Raw genomic sequence first — 26146 nt, 5'->3', positions numbered from 1 at the left:
AACTATTCTGTACACATGCTAAGAACGTATTTGGCCGATTTGACACATAGCTATTTCTTATGTGCAATAGATTCGGATTTGAGTTAACCCCTGCGAGTACCAGAGAGGGGATGCACTCAAGGCGTTAAACCCACCACAAGGTGGGACAGGTACATTAAACCGTGTGTCTCGTGTTCAGGTTGGGTCTATATACCTGCATTTAGGATTTCAGCATAATATATGCATGCATAGCTCTATATTAACATTTCACCTTCAGAAAATCATCTCCTTCAATAAAAACGTATCGAGGAGATTCTGAAGATTTTAGGAGACCCGGAAGTTACAAACTAATAAAAAAAACAAAAAACCCCCCAAACAGTCGATGAGCAGGGTTTCCCCTCCCCCCTCAAGTTCATTTAAAAATGTAGAACATTCACAAAAACAACCAGAGACGGTAATGCTTTAACCTTCAGGTCGGATGAAATATATATATGAAAAGTTATTATAAATTTGATATGCAATATCATAAGAGGGGCTGCCATTCTAATTGGCAGCGGCCAGTAAGGAGCCAATCAAAATATAGCTTTCATTACAGCCAATTTTTGTAAATTTATTTTTGTTTCTGTGCCACATTCCATAAAACGCAGCTTTTCTTGCAGCAATAAAAAGGCAGAATATTCATGGAGCGATCCGAATATCCGAGGGCGCTATTTTACATAAAATCAAAGTCAAAGCATTACCAGCTCTTTAAGTCACAATACTTTTGCCAGCAAAGAACTGGACAATTAAAATGTGGCTTTTAATCAATGGCAAAAAGTCAACGAACTACAGAAATTCATTCTGCCCCCCCCCCAAGTCCAGCGTGTAGGCCCCACAAATGCATTTTACTGAATGACACCTTGTACAGCACTGGGTAGAGTATCAGACCCACAACTGCAAGTCTCACGTGTCAAAGAAGAGGAGAAAAACCAAAAAAAAAAAAACTTTACATAAGCAGTTCTGCGATTAGAAAGAACTAATTGAAGGGGAAAAAAATTTAGACGTATTGCCGTCTATATCAGGCGTTAGGAGCTGCAGCCGACAATGCGTGAAATCCGGCTCTTTAAACGGCCCCCACCTGTAGAATAACACCATACGGAAGAAACGTTCAATCCTCCTCGATGACAAACTGCTAGTTAAGACTGTAGAATATTGACACATTTCCTCCCGATTCGCCTCGAACGTAGTCCGCCGAAGGCTCGTGGAACCGACGCAGCGGCCGTACTCATTACTTGAGACCTTGCATAAAATTGTCCAGGCTGTATTCAGAGTCGTACTGCTCCTGGTTCCAGAGCTCCCCGAGGTTGTCCAGAATCGATTTCATAGAGGTTTTTCCACCCGTTTCAGACACGTACGTTTTGTCATCTTTTCCATCCTGGAAGACATTAAGCAAACACATTAAAAACCGGTTAAAGTTCTTCTGCGCGGTAGAGAACGTCAAACACACAAAGTCGCAGCATTCCCTGCGCCCATGAAAACTCGAAGCCAAACTGGCCCCGCTGGAAAGTCTTATTATATTGTGTATTAGTATATATTTAAGGTCAGCTTGGCCTTAACTTTTACAAACAGGACCCTTTGGTATTATTTATATAGAACCAAGCAGTTTACAGGGGAAGTTTACACCTAGAGAGGACAGGGCAGGTCAAGTACACAGAGCCAGGTATAAGGTACCATCGCTATCAATGCAATCACACATATCATCGTTTGGAGTTTATGTTCCTGCGGCCGGCAGACCGTGGCCATTGTGCGGGACACAGCGAGTCTTACGTTATCCAGCGTGAAGAGGTCGAGCAGCTGGTCGGTGCCCATGCTCTGCAGGCTGGCGTTCTCCTGGCTGATGACCGTGTTCGCGATGCTCATCTTAAACTTCTGCAGGCCCATGATTTTCTCTTCCAGCGTCCCTCTTGTGATCAGCCGATACACGTTAACCACACGTTTCTGGAACCGAAATTAGCATTTTAGTCAGGGGTAAAAGCATAAAAGTGGACGTCAGAGTGTATTCCTGGGAAATACAGTCCAACACCCACCGATAGTGCCAGCTGTCATACTTTCAATCCACGTTTCATGGATCAGAGGCGCTGACTTGCTGATCTGGTTGCATTTAGAAATCACTTGAGAACCAAAACGGTTACAGATACATGAAATCGACAGACCTAGGCGTAAAGCCACTGCATACACCAGTACATGTCGCCTTGCCAGCTGGCGCACGAGTATTAGGTGGGGGTGAAAAACCAAGAGATCCGGTTAAGATTCATTCACGCCATGCGCGTGGGGTTCACGTTCTGGAGACGGTCCTACCTGCCCGATGCGGTGAGCACGATCCATCGCCTGCAGGTCTCTCATTGGATTCCAGTCGTGCTCCACGAAGACCACCGTGTCTGCCCCAGTTAGATTGAGACCCAACCCTCCCACGTGGGTGGTGAGTAAGAGGACATCTATCGATGGGTCATTATTAAACCTAAAAAGAAAGGCAGAAACTGAAGCACATAAAATCCCCAGAGGCTCCAACACTGAAGTCATTCTCCGCGATGTGATTTGTGGACGTTAACCAATTTAGCTTTAACCGTAAGTTTAACTCCTTAAGGACAATGGGCTGTCCCAAAACCCATTGAAAACAATGCATTTGGAGCCTGTACATGCTTTGTCATTAGGGGTTAATAAAAAAACATACTTTTGCTGGTTTGCTGAAAGTGTTTAAGATCCTGTGGCCACTAAAAGGCCTGGTTGACTACAACATGTGAGGCAGATTAGTTTTCCTCCGCAGTAAACGGCCAGCGTGTGCACACATTATAACAGGGAAAACAAACCAATTGATAGAGAATATATGGGAAACAGAACTAAGAGCAGAGACCACCTCACCTGGAGACTATGGAATGTCTTTGGCCGGGAGGAACGCTCCCATCCAGACGTAGATACGTGACGGAGGGTAAGTGGGGTTTCAGGAGATCGTGCTCCACTATGTCCAGCATGCTTTTCAGCTGGCAGAAGATCAGGATTCTGTGCTGGGCCACCACCGCTTCAGGGCCACCGTCTGTGACCCCACCATTCCCTAACCCACAATCCAGCATCAGCTGCAATAAGAGCAGATCACAACATACAGTGAGAGGCGCAACACCTTCCAGGCTGCTCCAGATCTAAACCTTATACAGACCCGAGGTTATAAAATCTACGTCTGGCTGACGGGCTCATTTACGCTTAAGATCAATATTTCAGGAGGATCCTAAAAGGCTGTCATAGTTGCTGATGGACAAGTAAATGATCGGCGTTTGATCTTGCGAGGTGAGGTTTTGTGAACAATTGTGTCCTCCACCGCCAGCCTATTTTACATACCCAGGGACAAGTCTACTAAACGGTGCTTATGGTCATGAAAAGGAGCTGGTAAAGATTTATGGCTTTTACTGTACCCTTTCAAATAAATTTCATAAATAGAGTGAATTAGTGAAACAAGATCACGGGAGGAAAACCCCCAATTCATTTCCCTGAAGCACACAAACCTGTTTCAGTGCCGACAATTTGGGCGCATGTTGAATATCCCGCAGGGAGGAATTCTGAACGGACAGCTGCTCCGATACCTTCTTATACTCCGGGTGCTGAGTAGTCAGAACCAGAGCAGGATGATTGCATAGTTTGCGCAAGTACTGCAAAGCCTAAAAAAAAATAAAAAAAATAAATAAAAAAGAGCCTCTTTAGGAAAAACCTACTTGTTCAAGAACATACTGAACCCCCAGGGCTGCCGCATTAGAATCTGTGAGCCCGAGTGCAATAGAGCAGCGTGTTAATGCTGCTCTGTGCTTTATTTCCATACCTGGAAGACATGGCCGGTGGCTTTCAGCTTCGGTTTCTCGCCGTCCTCTGCCATGGAAGTTGTGGACACCGTTTCATCCACATCAGTTTTTGCCCGCGACTTCGCAAAGTCTTCATAAAGCTGCACCTGTTCCATAGATCAAAGATCGGCGTTACAGAACAACGTAGACCACGCGGCAACATGGACCCCATCACCCAACCGACGGGAGAACTTCTCTGTTGTAAAAAGCTTTGTCCTAATCTATAGACAGATTGGTTTATAAAGACAGACGATAAAAAGCACGCGCATCAACGTACCTGCAGAGGACTGAGGGAACAGTAATAATCCTGTATTATTTTGGGTGGAAGGTCCTGCAATACATCTTCTTTCATTCTGCGCAACAGGAACGGCAGAACTTGGCGATGGAGGGCTTCCATGGCAAGAACACCTATAATGCAGTTAAAAGGTTAAACACAGAGCACCCGTTCCGTTCTTTATGTGGTAAAGGACTGGTTCAGTGGTGTGAACGAGTCTCACCCGCACCCCAATAAACCTTCGTACCTGCTTCTTGTTCACGTGAAGAGCTCCGAGCGTCCCGGCTCGCTAGAATAGGCTTCCCGTATCTGGCAGCAAACTGTCGCTCTGTGCCCAGAAACCCCGGCATGAGGAAATCAAACAGGGACCAGAGCTCCAGAACGTTATTCTAAAAAACAGAATATAGGATATACAGGATCAACGTTAAAACTGAGAAAAAAAAAAAAAAAACAATCGCACATGCAGGACTCCCAAGCCTTCCCAGCTATTAGAGGTGCAATTATAAGTTTACCAAAGCAAGCAAAAATAGGACGGATCCCAATACAAGAGCCCAATTCCTACCAAGTAAAACAGTTATTTATTTTTACAAATCTACAAAACGTTACATTTATTTATATGGCGCCAGCAGATTCCATAGCGCTGTTACAACCAGTGGAATGATTTCAAGTCACTTAACAAAACTAGTACAAAAGAAGATGGACCTTGTGAGCTTGCGATCCAGTCGGTCTGTCTAGTCTGCTTCCCCGCAGTTAAGTTTTAATGACTAAGGCATTAAATAGAATTGTGGCTTAAAAACTTGCATCACTACGCAGCCCCGGTCTTACGCAGTAAGGGCCGAGCTGGCACACAGAGTACCAACTAAGCTCTTATTGCAGGAGGATCCCGCACCTCAGCCCTTAAAGCAAGAATTGGAACTGCAACGGCTATAAAACATCATTTTTAGAGTAGAAAAACCCTTTGTCTTCCCATATAAAAGTTGATATTCATAAAAGCAATAAACATTTTATATGAAAGGTGGAGAAGACTAGCTGTAGTTTTTGCTCAAAGCATAATACGCCAAAAGCCAAGCAGGAGTACATTACTGGCCCGGAGCAAGAGTACAAAGCTTTGATCTCTTACAGAAACATCTGTGCTCCACTACTTCCCGGCATAAAAGACAACAAATCCTTAACACGCCGAACAAACAAGTGCAAACCGCAGCACTTTATAAACCTTTGTCGGATTCAATTACAAGATGTTCTAGAAAGACGTACCCACCTGAATTGGGGTTCCCGAGAGAATGATTCTGTAATTGGCAGTGAGCTGCTTTACAGCTTTAGATAATTTGGTTTTTCCGTTTTTGATCACATGACCTTCATCAAGAATACAGTAATTAAACTTTATATTCCTGAAATAAGAGGTTAAAAAAATAAAATCAAACAAGGATCAAGTAAATCCTCCAAATGCAAGCTAGTTTAAATTAAGTTTACATACCTGAAGAAGTCTATGTCATTCCTCACAACATCATATGATGCGACGATTAGATTGTGCCTTTTGACTTGCAGTTGTAACCTTAAAGGAAAAGAAAGCCATCTTAATGTATTTTTGTATAGATTACTATGCCATCCCTGTATACTGTGATGAACATAAAACAATGTAGCCCTACACATGTACCTACTCTATAAAGCCATTTTTACAACTACAGGTGGTAGCAGGAAGTAGTCACGCATGGTTTGTCTAAAAGGGTTATAGAGCCTTACTTACCGTGCCCGTTCTGTGGGAGGGCCGGTGTAATGTAGAGGATTCAGATACTCTTTGGAGCAGAACTTTCCAACTTCGTCCACCCAATGGCCAGTCAGGGTTGGCGGACAAACCACTAGAGATGGAAGAGGCACGCAGTCTGCGGATTTGGTTTTTGTATACTCTTGAGATCTACAACACGTAAAAGAATGGACGGTTTAAGAACTTAAATTGCTTACAAAATGCACACCCATTATACACACAAATAAATCCGTGTACCTGAGGCAGTGGTCTCCAGCGAGAATACATATAGACTGCAGGGTTTTGCCCAGGCCCATATCATCACAGAGGATGCCATGTAACTTATACTTGTTCAGGAAGGCCAGCCAATTTACACCATCCTTGAGGGAAAACAAAAAAAAAATGAAACTAATGGTACTCGCTCTTTAACAGTAGCAATCTTAACGGTTAGGATAAGTTACTAAGACGATGTTCCAACATTAACGATTATATTTAGATTCTATAAACATAGCTTTTGACTCATCTGTTTGACATTTTGCCCCTTGGCTTCCAGGCTATTACCTGCTGATATTTCCTCAACTCTGCTTTTATTGGAACAGGAATTTTATAATTTTCCAATTTCTTCCCATCCAAGAGCTGTTCCAAGAAGCTACGTTCCTTCGCTTTTAGTTTTATTAACTGTTCTGACATATCGGGCGGATCCGGGATCCCAGCCTAAAAAAGCAAAAAGAAAATGCTATTAACATATCACAAATCATGGCTAAAAGCAAGTCAACCTAGCCCGCTATATATATTACACACATCTACCTGCTTGAATACATTATCCATGGTGCCCTCGCTAGTCTGAAATGGAATCCCTTAGATGTAATGAAGTCCTATTTCAGAGAGCACCACACAGAGAGCCCATCCGACGGCACAGCGGACTTCAGCCACAGAAACCCCGTTAACCTCCCATTAATAAGTTAAGTCTTCTGTGGCAGTTATAACCTTGTCACCTGGACAAACCTACGCAAACTGGCAGAAGACACGGGCATCGAGAGCAAAGTACCTCAAACAAGTTAAGCACTGAGCAGCCACCTACCTCCAGCGGCATCAGCCTGATCAATGTAGCGAAGCACTGAGTAGCCATAAAGCGCACGCTGTCCGTCTGGTCGCTCATCCTGCCCAAAACCGGCACCACCAACAGCACGATGTATGGGACTATGCCGACATCCAAGTGCTCCATAACACCTGCGTTTCTACGGATTAAGGAATTTTACCCCAAACGACTTACAGTAACCAACAGTATAACATGAAATTATACATTTCAGCCGAGCTTCTTACCCAGAGCAACAATATCCACATAACTAAAGGAGCTCCTGCAAATGGTCACTTTTAAAGCTTTTGTAATAAAAAAGGCAGGTATACCATATGTTAAATCACTTACACACTTTAGATTAGCAAGTTAAAGGATACAGGCTAGAGCTTCAATGGCTCCCTCCTGCTTTGTGTTGTCGTCGATCGCGCCGATCCACGGCAGGACTTTCTCCAAGAAGAGGTTCATGGTTTCCATGGTAGCGATTCGGCTCATAACCCCCACGCAACGAGACGCCATGTGTCTCACCGCTGTATAAGGGTGCTGGAGACACATGAAGAGCTGAGGCAGGTGCTGTAATAGCTGGAAACGGGGAAAAAAAACATGGAAACCAAAGTCAGTTACTCAGCAGCCGAAAAGAACCTCGGATGATAAATTTTGTCTTAACTGAAAAACAGCTATAGCGTTGGCAAAGGAGAAAATAGTTTTAAAAGCCCCAAAAAGGTAGAATACTACATAATTATAAAGATATTGGGTGCCAAGGTCACAGGAATAGTCACACTATAGATAGTTATGCTTTATACAGGGCTATGAAGCTATTCCGGGAGCGTTTAACTCAGCGGGGTTGACCCTTCATAATGTAAAGTGAAGTAAGGAAAATGAAACGCAACTCTCCTGCCAACTCCCTCTTTAGTGAATAAAACCCAGTGTGTTTTTAATCTTAGGGAGAAGGGAAAATAAGCTGAACACGGGATGCTTCCCGACCACCTCACTGCCCGGTGTGAAACGCGTCAGCAGACAGAAAGCCTCTACCAACATCTGTCAATATCATGCGATGGGAAATGGCCAACAAACCAAATCAATTGATCAAAAGAAAAATTGGGTGAAAAGCCCTGGCAGTACTCGCCCCGTGGAACTGAAACGAATCAAATATTGTGGTCCCGAACATAGCTGGATATTCTGTTCTTACGACCAAATACTTTTCTGGCTGTTAGACCCAAAAAAAACACAAGTTGCAAAATTTAAGTTTACAATTATCTGTACGCGCAAGATAATTGCTGAATGACTATATTAGCTACAGAATAAGAGACCCCACCGTCTCTCCTAATTATATGAAACGCGAGAGCTACTCTTACCAAGGGGTGAAGCGCAGGATCCATGGCCGCTGCGGTGACCTCAAACACCTGAAGACTGTTCACCAACTCCTGAGCAGGATCGTCTCCTTTATCCACCAGCGCTTTTGCATCTGGAAGTAAATAAAAAAATATAAAAAAAAATACATTTCTCCGCAACTCACACACATCTTAGTTCCTACTACAGAGGGCGGCTAAGACCCACCGCTTTGCGGCTAGCATCTTGTCTAATAACCGATGTAACGAGAAAGAAAGACCATAACTGGCCATTTAATCAGCTTAAGATATTAAAGACCACAGAAACGGATCATACCGAAATTGCCGGTGGTGATGTTGCTCCTCAGTGGTCCCACCGTTGCGTCCCAGAGATAGGGCAACCCAGTGACCAAGTCACCTCCAAAATGTCTCGCAATAGTGGACAATGTGAACTCAGCTCCCCTTCTCTGAATGAGGTGCAGCTTCTGGATCTGGGCAGAAAAGGAAAAAGAAAAGGTGCAGGTAGAGCTCATTATCACAGCACGGACGTAGGGACAGAAAAGCACCCTTTACGTTTCAGTCTCACGGCCCATTTACTGCCAGCAAGGGCCTAGCGCTATATCTTAACTCATTAGCAGGTATGGGGGGGGGGGGCATTGATTTCCGTGGAATCCTCACTTATATAACTGCCCCCCTACTCAGGCTGCCCGGGACAACAGGCGTTTCATATACAGCTACCCCGGTAAAAGGCTCAGACACGGAAATACGGAGTAGGAAACGCGTTGGCTGCTGCTGCACCGGCTATATATTTTTTGTTAATAAAGTAAATAAACGTAGCAAGGATAAGGTTTATTTAAAAATGGGAAAAAAAAAAACCAAACAAAAAACGCAGCACACTAGCGCCATCATAAATTAAATCATTTGATACAAGTTTGACAGTTCTAATCACATTATAAAAGCCATACATATAATTACAGAAGTGCGTTTTAAATGGCCCAGTTTTGATTTGCTGTATGTTAAGCCATCTTGGGACTTACGAGTCTGAAGCGTCAACTTGCTTCAAAACACTCGGCATATAGGACAGCATTCTCATAAGCGTTTATAGTACGAGCTCAATAAATGATGCAAGAGACGCCATACGTTGCTTGAGGGCCGGTGCCCGTAGGGACCGCCAGCAGTTATGAAGCGCTGAAGGGGGGGGGGGGTCGGCTTTAATCATCTCTGTACTAGGCCGTCTGGTTTGCCATTTAATAGGTTGCATCATTTTAATGACATAGTTACAGTTGACAGGCGGGAACAATCGTGCCGGGGGTATTGAGAAAGGGGTTCCAGTATTTAAATAAATGGAGTTAAATTTCCCAATGATTATACAATAATTTTATTTATTTATGTCTCCACACAGGGAGCCAGCAAGAAAATGATAAAGGGAGAGATCAACACCAAAATATAATTTCATAATATATACATGCACACACACTTACACCCCCCTCGGAAAGGTATTGATATTGTAATTGTATGTGAGCCGTATTTACATCCCCTTCTAATGTAATCGTGCCCCTTGGCGGCAGTAGGCTTTACCTCTTCAGACTCCTGGGGCAGATGGCCCCCGCTCCCCGCCGGCAGATCCGCCACCTGGGATTTCACAGCTTTAGGAGCCGGGCCCCTCCGGCTCGTAACGGCAAACGCAGCTTGTTGATGTCTATACAGTGTTATTATGCCTTTGAACTTGTTGACCGTGTGATACATGCCATCTTTGTCAGAGTTTGAACCAACTACAAGGGGAAGGAAAAATATATATTTTACTATTTCTGGAGTAAAGACAAAAAAAATTAAAAAATAAATAAAAATAAAAGACACAAAACCTATGTCAATAAGGACCACTGCCGTAATTTCATGTCATGCCAAGCAGTTAACGCACCGAATATTACCTTTTGAATTCTCCATATTGTTGGCAGTAGGAGCCGGGCACTTCACAGAAGGGGTAATGTTTGGATCAATACACAGAGAACTGCAGACATTTTTAACTATTTTCTGATTAGGACAAGGAGTCCTCGATGTAGACTGCTGGAGAAGCTTTGCTATGCACTGCGCTGCATAACTCTGCACCTTGCAGTTGTCTTCTTTCTTGATGGCCTCCATTAATGGTTTGATGACCGGGTTAAGCTTCTCTGGAAGTTGCATGAAGTTCACGACGGCACATGCCGCGAACATGTGAACTCTTAGCAGCAAGACCTGCCACTCCTGGTTGGTCTCCATTACCGTTACGTGAACCTGCTGCCTTTTCCCATCCAGCTGCTGGAAAGGCTTCGTGTTTACACCAAGAGCGGCCGTTGCTTCGTTGAAAACCGTGGTAACCTTTGGAAGAAGGATGAGACAGATGTAAACACGGCATTCATAAAATGTTGTATGATCTGTTGAGATCCACCGCTGAAGTTCCCCATCCCAATATCTCCTGTGGCTCTGGCTACCCTACAGAAGAGAACCATATTAAAAACGTACGGGGCGCACACTCACCAGGTCACTGGCTTGGTCGATGGTGAATACGCTGCAGTTAACTTTGTTCCTGATATCGATGTTCATGTCAGCCAGGGACGAAATGAGCTGCTTGCACTCGTTCTGCATTCGGGTGAACGGTATGGCTATTTCGTCATAATACAAGTGCTCCGAGAGGACAGCCAGCAAGCGCGGCTGGACAGCTTGGACCAAGACTCCGCATTCCTGGAAAACACAAGGAAAAGCATTTTTAACCAAAAAATAAAAAATAATAAAATGCCAAACAAAGTCACGGAATGGACAGTCTGGTCTCCTTATGCATGTTAATACATAGGAATGGCAAATCCAGTTACAATGGTGGCAACTTTTTTTTTTTTTTTTTTTTAAGGTTTAATGTATGTAGAAGTTAAAGTATTTATACATTTTTGGGAAACAGTTTGAGGTATTGGATGCCCCATTAAAGTTTAACAGGCCATCTCAGCTGGATCCCTGAGGACAGCAGGCACGGCCAAGGATCTTGCTGAAAGCTGCTGATCACATCAGACAAGCCCAGTGTTAACATTTTGGGGATAATACCGTTTGCACCCCCCCCCCAGGGAACTAACATTTTATTGCCTCAAATTCTAAAGAATAAGCCCCTGTGAACCATCAGATCAGACTCGAGTTGTTATGATGCATGGTGGATGTATAAGCAAAGGATGATTGTGGTAGATATATTGACACATGTAAAGTATATACAATAAAAATAAAATAGACTAGCCAAACACAGCAAAAACTGAGGTTTTTTTTTGTTTTTTTAAGTACAAGACTGTTCTTAAATGTTAAAATAAATAAAGTGGTGAAACGCAAAGTAACTATCAAAACCTGCACTTGGTACATCAGTAAAGACGGATTTGGTTAAAATCCAACATCACAAAAACAACCTTTACCTTTCTCAGGGCTGCCCATTCACAGATAACCAGGGCAACACTGATCCTCTGGAGGGCAGATTTTGAGTTCAAGTGGAAAAGTAGGAGTTGTGCGAGGGACTCGGCAGGCTTCAGCTCCTGGGAAGGAGTATTCACGCTGGGGTCACAGATACAGCAACACAACGATCCCAGCAATCTAGAAATGGAGAAAAATGAAACACAAAGGTTTTGACCCATGCACCCAGAGTACTATTCCACTAGATTGTCGAGAATTTAACAACATAACAGTCCAGGAGGGAAGGAGACGCGTTAAAACAAGAGGACATAGTCTAAAAATGAGAAGGTCGGAAGCTTAGAACGGAAATTTTACTTTACTGAGAGCGGTAGATAAGTGGTCAAAATATATATTTTTCCACTAAGTTTATACAGACAGGAACATTTAGTTTAATTAAATTTAATTTAGTTTGAACATTTAATTTCATTGACTTTACTATACATTGTGACACACCAAGCTGAAGACCTCATGCATATCCCGTGTCCAAATAAAGTAAGCAGGGGCAGCCGGAATCTGCCCACATCGGCCCTCTATCACACCTAGAAGCGCACAGACTAGGAGACTCACTTTGCCGCTGCTATCCGTGCTCTTATCACAACATAATCCCGTGTGGCAGAATCGTCCGTAACACTGTCTGATCCAGCGATGTATTCCTGCGTCACTTCTTTAGATTGGCACTGGCCTTGGCGCTGCTTACATGCAGATTTGTCCTATAAACAAAAAATAGGATTCAACTTTAGGATCAGAATACGGCACGCAGTTGATCGTGGTGGAATTATGCGACTGGATACAGGCAAGCTTTTTTTTTTTTTTTTTTATCTTCTTAATTAGCGATTTGGTAATTAGTAATTAGTAATTTTGCTTTACAGACATGGGCTGGGTAACTGGGTTTCTGTGGTTAGTCTAACTAAATGTTCCGTATCAGGGACAGTTAGGTTAATACTCATCTCCTATCATTCAACAAAACACATTACGAAGTAGCGTTAACACTAGAGTTCCTAGTATATGCCATAGCAGCTAAAGAGATTCCAAAAGGCAGAGCTATGCAACACTTGAACCATACCTTGGTTTTCGCTTTAACCTCCAGAAGCATGTTTAGATCAATCGGTAAATGAGACGGCTGCATCATTAGGCAGAGCCAGGCGCCCATCCACGGGCAAGCAGCGGCCACCACAAACTGCACACACGCTTTATTTAGCAGCTCCTGCCACACCTGCGGAGAGAGAGCACAAGAGTGAGCCCCGGATAGATCACTTCCAAAAAAATAAAATATATAAAACAAATCAGGAGATGGTACCTTGTGAATTAGGTCCAGAATTTCTTGGTTGCTCTCCAAAATACAGATCTGAAATATATGCCGCAGCATATCTTGCAAGATGGGAATGAGCCAGCCTGAACTATTCTAGAAGAGAAGACCAGAATATTAACAGCGTACAACATCAGAAATTCAAAGTCTTCAATTTGATCTCAGCCAAAAGCTCTGGGATCAGATGTAATACTGATTTCTAAAAATGATATATCTGACAAATGCAGCCAATATTGTATTGAAGCGGAATTATAAACAATTTGCTTTCTAGTATAAAGCAGACTGTAAAATCATTCATAACACTTTGGGATGAGCTTGTGATGGCATTTCTTGCCAACATTGCAACCCGATCCTATTTATTCACAGGCGGGGGGGCCAAAAATCAGTGAACTGAACCAAAACAGCTACTTGTATTTCTTAATTAGTCTAATAACCGGATCGGAAGAGGAAGTCATTAAATGCCCATGATTTCATTTAAAGTTTAAATGTTGCTAAACTCCCATGGGGGCTATCCATGTAACTTCCATAAAGACGACAGACAGCCCGCAATTAATCACCAGATATCCCAAAGACCCTTCAAACATACAAACCTGTTCATGTGTTGATAACAAAGTATACAAAGTTTCTAGCGCTGCCTTCCTTACAGAGGAGATGGTGTGACGCAGGAACAGCCATACTCGGGGGACTAATATAGTCAATGACTGCTGAAGACTAAAGGAAAGAGATTAGGTTTAAATAAATTTCCCCATCAAAATACATGCAATATCAATCTGTTAGATAAGGCGTTAACATGAGTGAACCAGCGAAAGGCTTTTCGCATAGGAAACGTGCTACCGTTTATACCGGGCATTACTGGCGGAATCCACACGAGATGCTGGATCTATGAAAAGGAGCGTTTTGGTTAGAAATCCCCACTTTCACAGCCGCCACTCCCTGACTTGAGCCAAACAGGCTAATTAATGAGTGAATTCAACAAAAGCAGAAGAGACCGAGTGTTTCACGCAAACATTATGCCGGGGATACGGAAAGGCTTTTTAATATTATATATTTTTTATATATAAAGAGGAATGTATAAAACAAGCCAATCTGAATAACCCAAAATAAATCTAACCTACTTAGTACATCATAATAAACAAAACAAAAAAGCCCCTCCATTATATACTCACTCGCACTGTTGAACCTGAGTATACATCAAAAGTGACGAGAGTAAAGTCATGATACTATTGGTGGAAGCTGTAAGATCATCTAACTCCAGAAGTGCATCCCATAAAGTGCTTAGAATGAAGGGAACCTGTTGTATGAAACAAACATTCAAATATTATTTGTTAAAAGGGAATTTTACTCCTAAAAAGGATTTTTTAATTGGCACTAACAGCTACAGACATCCAGGCCGCGCTGTGTTTTCATCAGCACTGGCTGTGTTAATGCAGAGAGCAAATATAGCCGCTTAATTGTTACTGTGTGCCAGATATACAGGGTTTTTTAAGGCAGAGCACAGATTTAAGACAGATATTCACCGAGAACACATTTAAAAATGGTTACCTGCTTGAACTGCAGATCGACAAGACTGTCCACCACGGGGACCAAGGAGGCAGCTGCGACCGCACGCACGTCATCGTCCAGGTCCTGAAGACCTTCAATTATTGCTGGTAGCACTTTAGGTAATAAAACCTTAATTAAATCCTACAAGGCAGCCATAAAGAGGTCCAATTAAGTTACGATGCTAAATACAATGCCGCTATTAATTCATCACATTGATGACTACGTAAATGAAATGACTTTGTAGGTACAGCCATGTAAGCCAACTACAGAATGGACTCACCTTGAAGCCACACAGCCTGAAATACCAAAGTTTTATTTATTTTTTCTTAAAATAACTGAAACTTGATATTACTGTGCCGAGTAATCGCTACGCAGCTTACCTGACGAACTGCAAGTGCATACTTTATTCCCAGCAGACCTCCGTGCCGGACTTCCCACTGTTCTTGCGTTAATAACCGCAGCAGGATTTTCACCGTGTTATGAACGCCGGCTTCATTCATATGCCTCAGGACCACCCCTAGGGTCTGAGCACACGTTTCCCGCACAGGCGCAACCACCTAGGGGGTCAGGAACAAGGGCCTAGTTAAAGCCAACGCAATCTTAAAGAATCTGCAAACATTTGGCATTCTGCTTTACGTTTAACGCAGAACCAATCTTATTAGTGCCCGCTGGTTCATAAACCAACCCCAAAACCTGTATAATCAATGCCATAAAGGAGTCATCAATCAATGTTGCATTTTAAGGAGTCCTGCACTATAAAGCCATTAGCACATCTCTACCCCAATAACTAAGACAAAATAAAATGTATATACTGATAAGTTGTCAGTTTTTAAAGTCCCAGCTAATTAATTCAGCTTAAAAACAACAAAAATACAAATGCTAAGCGACTGGGGGACAGTTTACCAGCCGAGACAGAATTAAACCAAAGCTTACTTCATCTGAAACAAAATCCCCAAATCGGTCTAAAGCAAACACACACAGGAGACGAATAGCCAAGTCCTCAAGCCATTCCTGATGTTGCTGCTCAATCTACAGAAACCAGAGAAATAAGACTAAGTTAAATATCTCCATGTGATATATTAAATAAGTTAAATATCTCCATGTGAGCCGGGAGCATTCATTCACATATCCACGCACAAATACATTAAGTTAATGCCTAAAACAGGCTGTATTGTATTTTATGACCAGGATTACAAGCCGCATTGTAATGGAAATATTTCTTCATTGAGGGTCGGGGGAGATTAATATGAAAGGATCAAGCATTAGAATATAAAACAGACACAATGAACAGTACTGTCCTGGTTACCTCTTCAGGGGTACTATCGGCCATTTTGCCTCCACTTCGGCCATGAACCTTAAGGATTTCCCTGAGGCCCGTCCCTGCACCGTGTCTCACCTGAAAGAACATTCATCGTTATGCTATTCCAAGAAACAGGTTTTGTCTGATGTAAGGAAGGGCTTGATGCTTTACATAAACCCCCCAGGACTCGCGTTCAGACAAGGTACAGGGAGCTTCAGGAGAGAAGCCACCAGGAGCAGCTCAAGGCTCCTTCTCAATGGCTTTGCCAAGATAATCAGTTACCTGGCTGGGCAGTCGGTGATTTTAAGAAGAGTACGCACATTACATTAAAAAGTCTATAAAACGTAATTCACTCAATTTGAGTATTTTATTACTACAGAAAACATGAAAGTCAATGCAATAAAACTCAATCTCACCTCCCAAGAAGGGTTAAAGAGGTCATTACAAAGCTCTTCACAAAAGCTCTCCAGGGGCCATTCATTTGTCTAAATAAAGAAATAGAGAAGGGAAAAAAACTTAAACACCAGAGTCATAACTCACACACGTCAACAAGGAAATGTATTCTATTAGGATTGCGAGCCAGACCTTTTCACCCAACATCAACGCCTGACCTCACAAATGCTCTACTAGATGAACGGGCAAAACTTCCCACAAACTCCCCAAAATCTTTAGGAAAACCTTCCCAGAAGAGTGGAAGCTGTTATAGCCGCAAAGGGGGGGGGGACTACATAGTAATGGCTATGTATTTAGAATGTGATGTCATCAAAGTCCCTGTTGGGGTAATGGCCAGTGTCCCAATACTTTTGTCCATATAGAGGGGGAGAGAGAGTGTGCGCCCAAGTTATTTGCATCTACACACTAAACCAGAGTGAATATGCACAAATCACAAAACTTACCTCTTCAAACAGAGATGAATTATCAGGCACGTTGTCAATCAGCACCTTAGATTTTGTGGCAGGCTGGTCGATGACAACCTTTGCTACTTTCCTCCGCTTTTCCTCAGGTTCCCCATCAGTGCTATCACTGCTTTAAAGTAGCAAAGAAGGAGTCAGTTCTGTATTACGAAGGCAGCAAGCAAAGATGCACAGCCTATCAACATCAATAGGGCATCACCGACAGGCATCTGTGCTGGTGTGCGTGCGCGGACGGCTTCTGTAATGGTTTAGTTATTCCAGATGCATTCTCCCCTAGCAGCAGGGTTAAAAGGCATCTACAGACAGTGCGGGGGGGGGGCACCAAAAATAAGTGCCAAGCGTTGCCAAAAATTGAAACTAACGTTTTATTAGCATACATTCACAGGAGCCTTAATGCTAGCTAGCTTAGCAGCACAAGAGCCTCCTTCCATTAACGAGGGTGGGGTACGAACTATCCCAGTTTAGGCAGCTGGCGTTCTGCTTTAAAGGATTTCGTAGCTTTATGTCAGACGTACCTCTTTTCATTAGCCTCGGTCGTGTCTCTTGATCTCTGCTTTGCAATCAGCTTTGCCATCCGCTTAGCTTTATTTTTTTGCCGGTTGCTCATCCCTGGTAGGAATTCTGAATCGATAAACTCGGCCGCCTGGAGGGTCTGCAAAAAATTTCATGCGGTTAGAGGTTTGCCACTTCACCAAAAGAGGTTCGTGATTTAAGATCAAACAGCCTATTGATGAATACATCTGGAGGCACTATGCTTTAGTTTGTTTTATGCATAAATACATATGGAAAGTGGCAATTTTACCCAGAAACAGAACTAGGCAAAACTCTCTACTATTTACTTTTAGGACAGATGTCAACATCTGGACGATAACTCCTCACCTGACAGCCCTTAAAAACCTACTGGAAATATAAATACAACGCGTTCGCAGAACACTCGCAAACGCCGCCAACGAAAGAGGAAAAGCTGGATTTATAACGATGGAAGTTTCATACGTCATTAAGACAAAATGCAGAGAGGAGGAAGGAACACTTCCTTACGGGTTTATTTGCGAGCGCGGACGTTGGCAAGTAATCGAGATCCTCGTCGTTAAATAAATCTTCTGTGCTCATGCCGATCGCTGCTCCCATGTCAAGCCCGAGTTTCCGCTGTAGCAGTTTCCTTTGCCGTGCTATTCTCTCTTTTTGGTCAATTTCCCCTAAAAAATGAAAAAAATATAAAGTGAAAAAAAAAAAAAATGGTTTGTAAAAAGACTCAAGACAGCTCATTGCTTACACCCCACGTCTCCCGTGGGGAGGACAAACATGCTTAAGCAAAGCTATGTAATCACGTGTTACTGCAGGTACTCAGACTATTAAAAAAATTATCAAAAGTGACCAAGATGCTGAATGCATACCTGATTTATCATCTTGAAGCTCAAATTCTGCACCAGCAGAACCCAGAAGGGATGCCCCGTGTTTTAACAGCCTGGATATATCAAATCTGTCAAAGCTAAGACGGTCAAAAGCACAAGAGTCCTCGTTAGAACATTCCGACCCGAGTGCTACGAGAGAGAAAAGAGAAATATATATTATATATACTTTACACATAAGCGTTATTTAATCAAGAATATGTTAAATAGTGCAGAGGAAGTAAATATTTCCTAGTAATTAAGTGGCACAATATCCTCGTGAAGGACGGTAAAGGCAGTGTATTGTTATATTACGTCAGTAAACCATACACACAAAGCACAGGTTGGCAAACTTCCAGCGACAACTCAAGAGCTAAAGATGTTAAGACCTGAAGTGTGCCGGGGAAACAAGTGTGCGTCTTGGAGAACGTACAGAAAAATGTGATTATCAGGCGCGTTGGGTAAAAAGATGAAGTAATCTGGAAAAGCGATCCCTTCCCTGTTTTCGGTACACTATTGTCTCCTACTTGCCCCATTTAATTGCAATCAGACCACATAATCACCCACGCAAACTGGAGCAAAGACGAGCACCACACATGGGGTTTACCCGCTAAAGGTAGGGTAGACAGGAGGGTACCTTAGGGTCTTTCGGGGTTATTTCCAGTAGACAGGCTGCAGCATAATAAACCCAACGGCCTAACATTTATGTGCATACACAATGTAGTTAATATGTAACCATAATCGTTCCAGTTATGCTTATTTAAATGGGAAGTCAGCTTAAGATAAGAGGAACAAATAAAATGAGATTACGGGTGTGCATCCACACATCAAGAACCGCTCTCAAAAATGGAAGAACCGTTTGATGAACATTCTGGCCAAAAAGCATTTATAAATACATACGCCGCTTTAGCCTGATTGGCGGATTCCACTCCGGAACATGCTTTACGATCGCTTCTACAGCCTGTCCTGCGGCGATGCGGGTATCCCAGTTGGTGCTTCTCAGGTAAACTAATACCTTAAAGAGTAAAACAGATATGCGATAGTCCATAAAGACGAACCCATGAGGATAACGTAAACTACAGAAATAGTTGTAATGGCGGAAGGGTTACATTCGGATGTTGCACACAGTTGCCCCACAACTTGAACAATTGGCCATCATTTTTGGCCCGGCACGTTATCACTTTAAACGACAATGCTTTAGATCCCAGAAGACGGACATTAAGAGCCCATGGCTAAAAGGGTTAGTCGAAGTCTATATACTTTCTAGCACTTTTTTTCTACAACGTCCGCATCAATAACTGATAAATAACACAAAAAAGACCAAAAAAAAAAACAAAAATGGCGTTAAAAATTGGATTTCTTACTTTAGATAATAGATTGTTGAGTTCATGTGGATGGAGCTTGACCACATCACCAAGTTGCTGGGCCGCCGCTTTCCTCGTAACTGGGGTTGTTCCAGTGTCCAGCAAAATGAAGAGCCGATCTAATCTGGAAGAGAAAAAATAAAATAATATATATATATAAAAGAAAATAAGCACAAACGCTACAAATACGGCAGGGGGACATAAAACTGTACATTTTTTTTGTCTCTCCAAAAGTCGGCATAAGCAGAACACTTTACATAGTACTGCGACCAATAAGTACAGATGAGGAGCACCCCAAATCTACAGGAAGGGGTGCACTATGTATTACATAATGTTACAAGTAACCCAAATTTCAAAGTACACGAATAAGAAGTTTATTTCAGGCTTAATCACAAAGCAGCTCTTTAAAACCAAAGGTTTGAGGCTCCTGATGCAGAAGAAGAAATGTACAAGAAACACAAAGTGCCGAGACCCTTCCTCGCAGGACGGCGCTTAAAGAGGCAAGAATGCCTAAACCAGAGAGCGGGTACCGGCACGGCTCCGGGCGTGAGGCAATACGACGGGACAAGCGTTACACGGCCGGGATAACACGCAGCAGCGCAAGGTCAAAGCGTTTAGAGTTATAACAAAACTGTTGGCAGGAGGACACGCTGCAGAACGCAGCGTTCACGGGCAATTATTAAACTGCGGGGAGAAGGAGAAAACCCAGACACGCGGACGCCTGCAGACAAACGGCAGCCGTGACAACGGAGAGAGAGAGAGCAGGTGAATCCCTGAGGCCGGCAAACAACCCTACTAAGCATACAAAATATTCTATATGTAGCCATATGATTCTAAGAGTCATGGCTAACAGTACGGTACATTACAGATTCCCAAGGAGGAACAAAAAACAGATCTGCTCGCTTGCCATCATAGAGTCGGACCCAAGACCGTTCGGCTAGGGCTACATCCTCGCGGTGCCTCGAACGGATCCTTCGGCTGAAGTTTTATTGGCTGTAGTCTTAAAGAGTAAATCCCAACCCAAACAGATCTGAAGGGATTTGTCATACGCCAACAGCTAAAATATATCAGTAACCAAACACTAAAAAAAAAAAAAAGCAAGAAGTCCCATGGATGATGTACTTCCAGGTTAACATATTCCAATAAACACCAAGATGTCATTTCTTACAGAATCGCACATTCATTGCGACTCCGGGAGGCAATAATATAATCCTCGCTGAGACAGGAACATGCGACGCTTCAGGGGTTTATTTTACACATACGTTTCTGTACGGGGCAAACAGCTTCCTAGCCCATGGCCACGCTGCCAGAAAAGTACTTATTCCTATTCACTCAGAGGCAAATGTCCGACTTCCATGCCGAAGGCCAGATTGAGGGGTCCGCGAGCTCGAGGGACCCCGTCACACATTGGCTTTTGTCCCCATCTGTCAATTTCTTTATTTATATGGACGATATTTTTCAAGGCCATATTTTAACCAAAATAAGCGGTGAAAGCTACATAGATGACTCCGCTAGGACTTCTTGGTCCGTGTGAGCTGCCGCCAGGTTTTTTCACACGCGGAGAGAGTTTTCCTTTTGTGCCCAAAACTGCAAATTAACCCGATAAAACGTTGCAAGTCCACAATAGTCAATAAAAGAATGAATAAAAACCACAGAACCCTAATGCCCCGACGATGCAGATGGCCACCTGCTGCAGATGAGGGCAGATCTGTTGGCAATAAGGAATCTAGTTAGATAGCTGTGACCCTGAGCCAAATATTAGGATATCATCCAATGTATACCCCAAGACTTGCCGACACGATCTGGGGCAAGCCATTGTCCATTGCCAAGTCTTGCTGCTCATTTTTAGTCTCGGGATCAAGATGGTCGATTTGGGAATCTTGTAGGCCAACTTGCTTTATTGTGAGAATGGACGTCTTTCTCAAACTGAGCCATTGGCTCAATTTTTGGTCACCCTGCTATATTCATCCCCTTAAATGTTTTGCATGGTGCCAACGAGAGGCCCAACAGCAGCAGATGTAAAAATAGTAGAGCCAAAATCAATATGTGATGAAAAACATTAGAGAAAAGCGAAATTCGTATATCTAAAGCTAGCGGTTTCTGTCCCCCCCCCCCAACAACCTATCAGCACCTGACAATTAAGCTGCCCCGGTAAGATTAAGATTAAACTATGAAGAACGTCCTTAGAAGGAACGACCCCTCGTGTCGCATTTGGTCGCCTTTAAAAGTCATCAATTCTTACACCAAGACATTTAAGAGCATCTTTTCCAAAGCAGATTTTAGCTGGCCCACCCGGACCAAGCTCGAGTGGGCAGAAGATTACTCAATCTGTGCAGCCGGCAGCGATATATACGGACCCGGGATCCTTCAACGAAGAGGTTTATGGAGGTTGTGAGTGACGTAGAAGGGAAGAAGCCAAACAAATGACTACAGAAACCAGATATTTGGGTATTACCGGGTTATTCTCGTACAGAAGGACTGAATGCCGCCAACGTTCTTACATACTGGTCTGTTAATACTTTTCAATTATCCATTGTTTAATATAGCACCACCATATTCTGCAGCGCTGTACAAAAGGTAAACAGGACATAAGCAGTTTACAACAATTTATACAAGAGGTAAGCAGGGTGCAGCTTAACAAGCTTACAATCAATACATTTCCTGCAGCGCCCACCTTCACTAGCATTATACGAACGGGGTTATTAGAACGGGGCCAGCGATGACTATTTAGCAACATATTAGCGTTAAAAGAGCAGCGTGACAAAGTGCTGTGCAGTTAAAAAAATAAAATAGATACATGTATATAGTATGCCTGAAGTTATAGCTGCATTCAGATATATAAATAACCCTTCCGGAAGTACATTTCACAGACGTCTCGCAGTGCAGCGCAAGCCATTAAGAGGACAGAACCGCTTCTTGTCGTCGTCTTCTTAATCGAGAGAAGGAAACATGTCGGAATACTTTTCTGCATACGCTCCTAGGATCCCATAGCTGCCAACACACAGCATCAGTCCCTCCACCTCCCATAATCTGTGGACATGATTTTCTTATTGAAATCATCTTTTTAAAAGCTACACAAGCTGGCAAATCAATGGAGGTCGCATAAAATGTTTGGAGCCACTGTTTTAAACACAATACTGGATCAAGGGCAATGTGTAGCATATGTATATAAAATGATGTAATCGTTTACATCATCATTACCTTCACAAATAAATACAAACCATTGTCAAAACAAGTTCACCCTTTTTAAAAACATTACAACGATAAAACTATTTGTGAAACACATAACTAGTATGACACATAACGCTATCATTAGAAGAGCTTCGCTAGAACAGAATTTCGGTTCATTTATCTTTACAACCATATGGAGAAGAAAAAAAAAAACATGCAGCAGAGCTGAAATATCCGAAATATGCCAAAAAACCGCGGTTGCTGGGGATTTCCGGAGTAATATTCCATCAGTCCGCACCGACGACGAGCTCTGTTAACTATTTTGCGGTATATGATCAAAGAGCCATCCATGATCTAATATTTACACAGCGAGCTGTATTCAGTCTGGAGGAGGAAACTCGTTCATACATCCCGCAATGACACGGGCGCCAAATACACGGAACACCAGGCCGCTCACCAAAATCCTCTTTGTTCTTGGGATGATTTCTTGCCGACACTCAAATCGGAACCTAAATGCTGGGGTCGCCATCAAACTAGACTTCGATTTAAAGGGTCAGTTTAGTATCCTGGACACCCCTACTACAGACCGAGTAACACACACTTACCCGATACATACGATATAGCCATGCTGCCAAATGCTCCTCGTTTCTTACCACCGATTGGCTGCTTAAGCTGTCAATCAGTGGCACGAAAGCACTCATTGACAATAACGTGAAGACATTACACCGGCTTTTGGTCAAACGCCTCCTCTGCAGGGCATTTGGCTGAGCGAGGGGGGGCAAAGGGGCAAATGCAGAAAGCCCCCATAGGTTTGAAGAATAGACCACATTAAAACGTGAAGCACTTGTGTTAAAATACACTGCAGCGTCCCTTTAAACCGAGATCAGCGGCAGACGGCGCGTAAGGAGGGAAGGAAAGACCTCCCAGCACAGAGAGCCATGTCCCATATTAAATATGATATAAAGGGGTGCGATATTACCAGCAGCCTACTTATTTAAGAGGTCAGTCGGGTCATCTGTTGTAATATCACCATTCCTCTGAAACAATTGCTTTGTAACAAAATGAGGGAATCAAGTTTCCTTTGTTTGCTGTGTAATCGATCGCGTCGCCATCTCACAGAAATAAATACTCAAACCGGAAATAAGACTAAAAGCCAACAGCACAGGGGTTCAGGAACGACAAATATCGCCAGGTATTTGTGAGTCTCTACAATTGGCGAGGTTATGTTCGATTGCGTAAAATGTAAAGGTGCCGTTCCACCCGCTATGCCAAGTTTTACTTCTGCAACTAAACACAGCGTTAGCCATATCATTGCTAGAACCGTTGAAAGCACAGACCATCATTTAAAATGTTATATATCATGAACAGGTACTAATTGGTTGTTGCCATAGAAACTAAAGGTTACAAAAACATACTAACAGATGCATTCAAGAAGGGTAGCATTAATCCAAACACATTGAGAAGCCTCCATTTGGGTAACATGTATCAAGTAAGCAATGTCATTTACGGAGTAGTTACAGTAACTTCTGAGAAAACACAAAGCATCTAAAAAAAAGCAGTGATCAGAACAGCCATCCCACAGCGAAAAATTCAGAGCAATGACACACGGATATTATTCTTCCTACCACAGATCTGACCATTTTCCAGCATTTCTAGACCGGCCAAAACATACACTGCAGACACAGCGCCGAGCGAGCCGACAGAAAGGCACAAACTGCTGCCGAGATATGAATTCACGATGAAACGACGACACCATTCCTTGCAAGCAGCTTTCGTACTTAGATGTCCAAACGCTTCCTCCGGGTAAAGCGGGTATAAAAAAATCTCATAAAAAGTACACAAAAGCCAGCAAATCTAAACCGCCTACACGTATGATCCCATCTACACCCCACATACAAAAAAAAGAAAGTGACATTTATTAGACATTGAGGCACAGCGACCATGCACTTAACCGGGATCATCACCTTATCCTTTAAGAATAAAGCCAGGGGCAGATTAACAGCATTAAGAAGCATGCCTGAGAGCACCAAGCGGCATCTAGAGCGAGATGCCCCACGTGGCCAACTTATACCCCACGCCGGTGGCTCCTAGAGAGGTGCACTACCACATTTTTAAGCTGGCAGCACTAAAGGGATACAAATTAAGTCGCCAGAATGTGGTGCCTTTTTTTTTTTTTTTGTTTATTAGAGTGTGCGAGGGGACAGAGCAGAAAGCAATCATCCATACAACGGCACAAGACGTTAGAGGCTACCAGAGGGACCGTCGGAAAATTGTCCACCTGGACACAGCTCTTAATATATCACAGACAAGCAATCTTTTTTCCTCCCACCTTGTACTCATTTCCATAAAGGCAACTTCTGACTCCCAACATCTTCTGCTAAAACTTGTTGGCAGCCAGGCGGGCCACTTCTATTATATCTGAAACGCCTTTCTATCTCTGGCAGCTGGTTAAGTGCTGGAAGTAGCAGCCCATCATCTACTACTACTACTAGTACAGGAAAAATAAAAAGATACTTATAATTTATGACATGTCAGCATGATGTCATACATTACATATAAAACTGCATCTGATTTTTTGTAATACAGAATATACCAAGCTGCATATAGCACCTCATTCCTTCATGCCATGGATTCTTCTTTAATATAACCAGGTGTGCTGCTCTAACCATTGGCTTTAGACCATGCCAGGAACAGATGCCCCATTGTACAGCACTACTGAACAGGATGGCGCTATGTCAAATCATAACTGTCCACCCTTTACTGGGACAGAATATAAGTTTAGATGCAGATCTCAAAAGCTGTATAAAGTAAAGCTGGTGCTTTAATGCAGACACAGAACATGCAGCACGCAGGGCAGCAGACTATTGCACTGGGGCATTATATATTCCCTATAAGCCCCTGGCGAGCAGAGATTTGGTAATCTTATTGAAAGGCCCAGGTCATTTAATCAAACCGCAGGGTAAGGCAGCCCCGGATGCCAGCAGACTTGGGTAACGAGGCTTAAACATGGGGCAATGGGGGCAAGCTTTAAACTTAACCCTACTTGTCCCGGGACCTAACCGTCTCCCTAGCCCGGCTTCATACCAACCTGGTCACGGCCATGACGAGCCTCTGACAGGCTTCACCTCAGTAAGGACACACCGGCAGCCTCACAGCCCCCTATGGAAACGGATACAGTCGACTTGAGCAGCAGCCGAGGGCCGTGTGGGGAGCCGGGGCCTAGAGTCAGGCTCGAGCCCCGCCTCAGCCTCCAAGAGAGCGGATTTAGTTAGTGCATGGCCCCGGCCCCGTGAGCCCCCCCGTCAGCCAGCCACCAGCGATCCTTTAACTCACTGCCTCAGAATCGCCGCTCACCCCTCAGGGCCGCGGTCAGAGCCGAGAAATCGCTTATAACAAATTAAACGTGATATTTCATCGCGGCAGCGGAGAAGCCAGATGCCTGGCT

At 43.3% G+C, this 26146-nt stretch overlaps 1 protein-coding gene across 2 annotated transcripts; it reads right to left on the bottom strand.

Moving 5' to 3' along the window:
- Positions 1–588: 588 nt before the first annotated feature.
- BTAF1 (B-TFIID TATA-box binding protein associated factor 1) lies at positions 589–26146 on the bottom strand. 2 transcript variants are annotated; one of them, XM_053450375.1, is made up of 38 exons: positions 25790–26146; positions 19531–19654; positions 19067–19181; positions 18173–18319; positions 17817–17974; positions 17294–17430; positions 16761–16890; positions 16281–16349; positions 15871–15960; positions 15498–15593; positions 14945–15121; positions 14565–14705; positions 14189–14313; positions 13613–13733; positions 13014–13118; positions 12780–12929; positions 12284–12426; positions 11683–11857; positions 10775–10978; positions 10189–10615; positions 9839–10032; positions 8598–8751; positions 8288–8397; positions 7313–7514; positions 6939–7087; positions 6419–6571; positions 6116–6237; positions 5861–6028; positions 5591–5668; positions 5375–5504; positions 4364–4505; positions 4120–4250; positions 3824–3949; positions 3513–3665; positions 2878–3089; positions 2317–2476; positions 1786–1956; positions 589–1393 (listed from the first exon to the last, which is right to left on the bottom strand). In XM_053450375.1, exons 1-38 carry the CDS (start codon positions 25801–25803, stop codon positions 1247–1249), a joined length of 5550 nt encoding a protein of 1849 aa, XP_053306350.1. In that variant the 5' UTR covers positions 25804–26146; the 3' UTR covers positions 589–1246. The 2 variants fall into 2 exon arrangements, with proteins under 2 accessions (XP_053306350.1, XP_053306351.1); XM_053450376.1 differs by having other exon boundaries at positions 16761–16887.

The sequence above is a fragment of the Spea bombifrons genome, chromosome 11, assembly GCF_027358695.1.
Source record: "Spea bombifrons isolate aSpeBom1 chromosome 11, aSpeBom1.2.pri, whole genome shotgun sequence".
Lineage (NCBI taxonomy): Eukaryota > Metazoa > Chordata > Amphibia > Anura > Pelobatidae > Spea > Spea bombifrons.
Note: the sequence above shows the minus strand (reverse complement) of the source record. Positions and strands in the feature narration are given on the sequence as shown.

Bases quoted from the DNA above. Each gene is read 5' to 3' on its own strand.
- BTAF1 (XM_053450375.1), bottom strand. The intron at 14,706-14,944 runs GTAAGCTGCGTA...GCTGCCTTGTAG, and splicing joins ATGCACTTGCAGTTCGTCAG to GATTTAATTAAGGTTTTATT. The intron at 7,088-7,312 runs GTATCCTTTAAC...GTAGAAACGCAG, and splicing joins AGCCATTGAAGCTCTAGCCT to GTGTTATGGAGCACTTGGAT.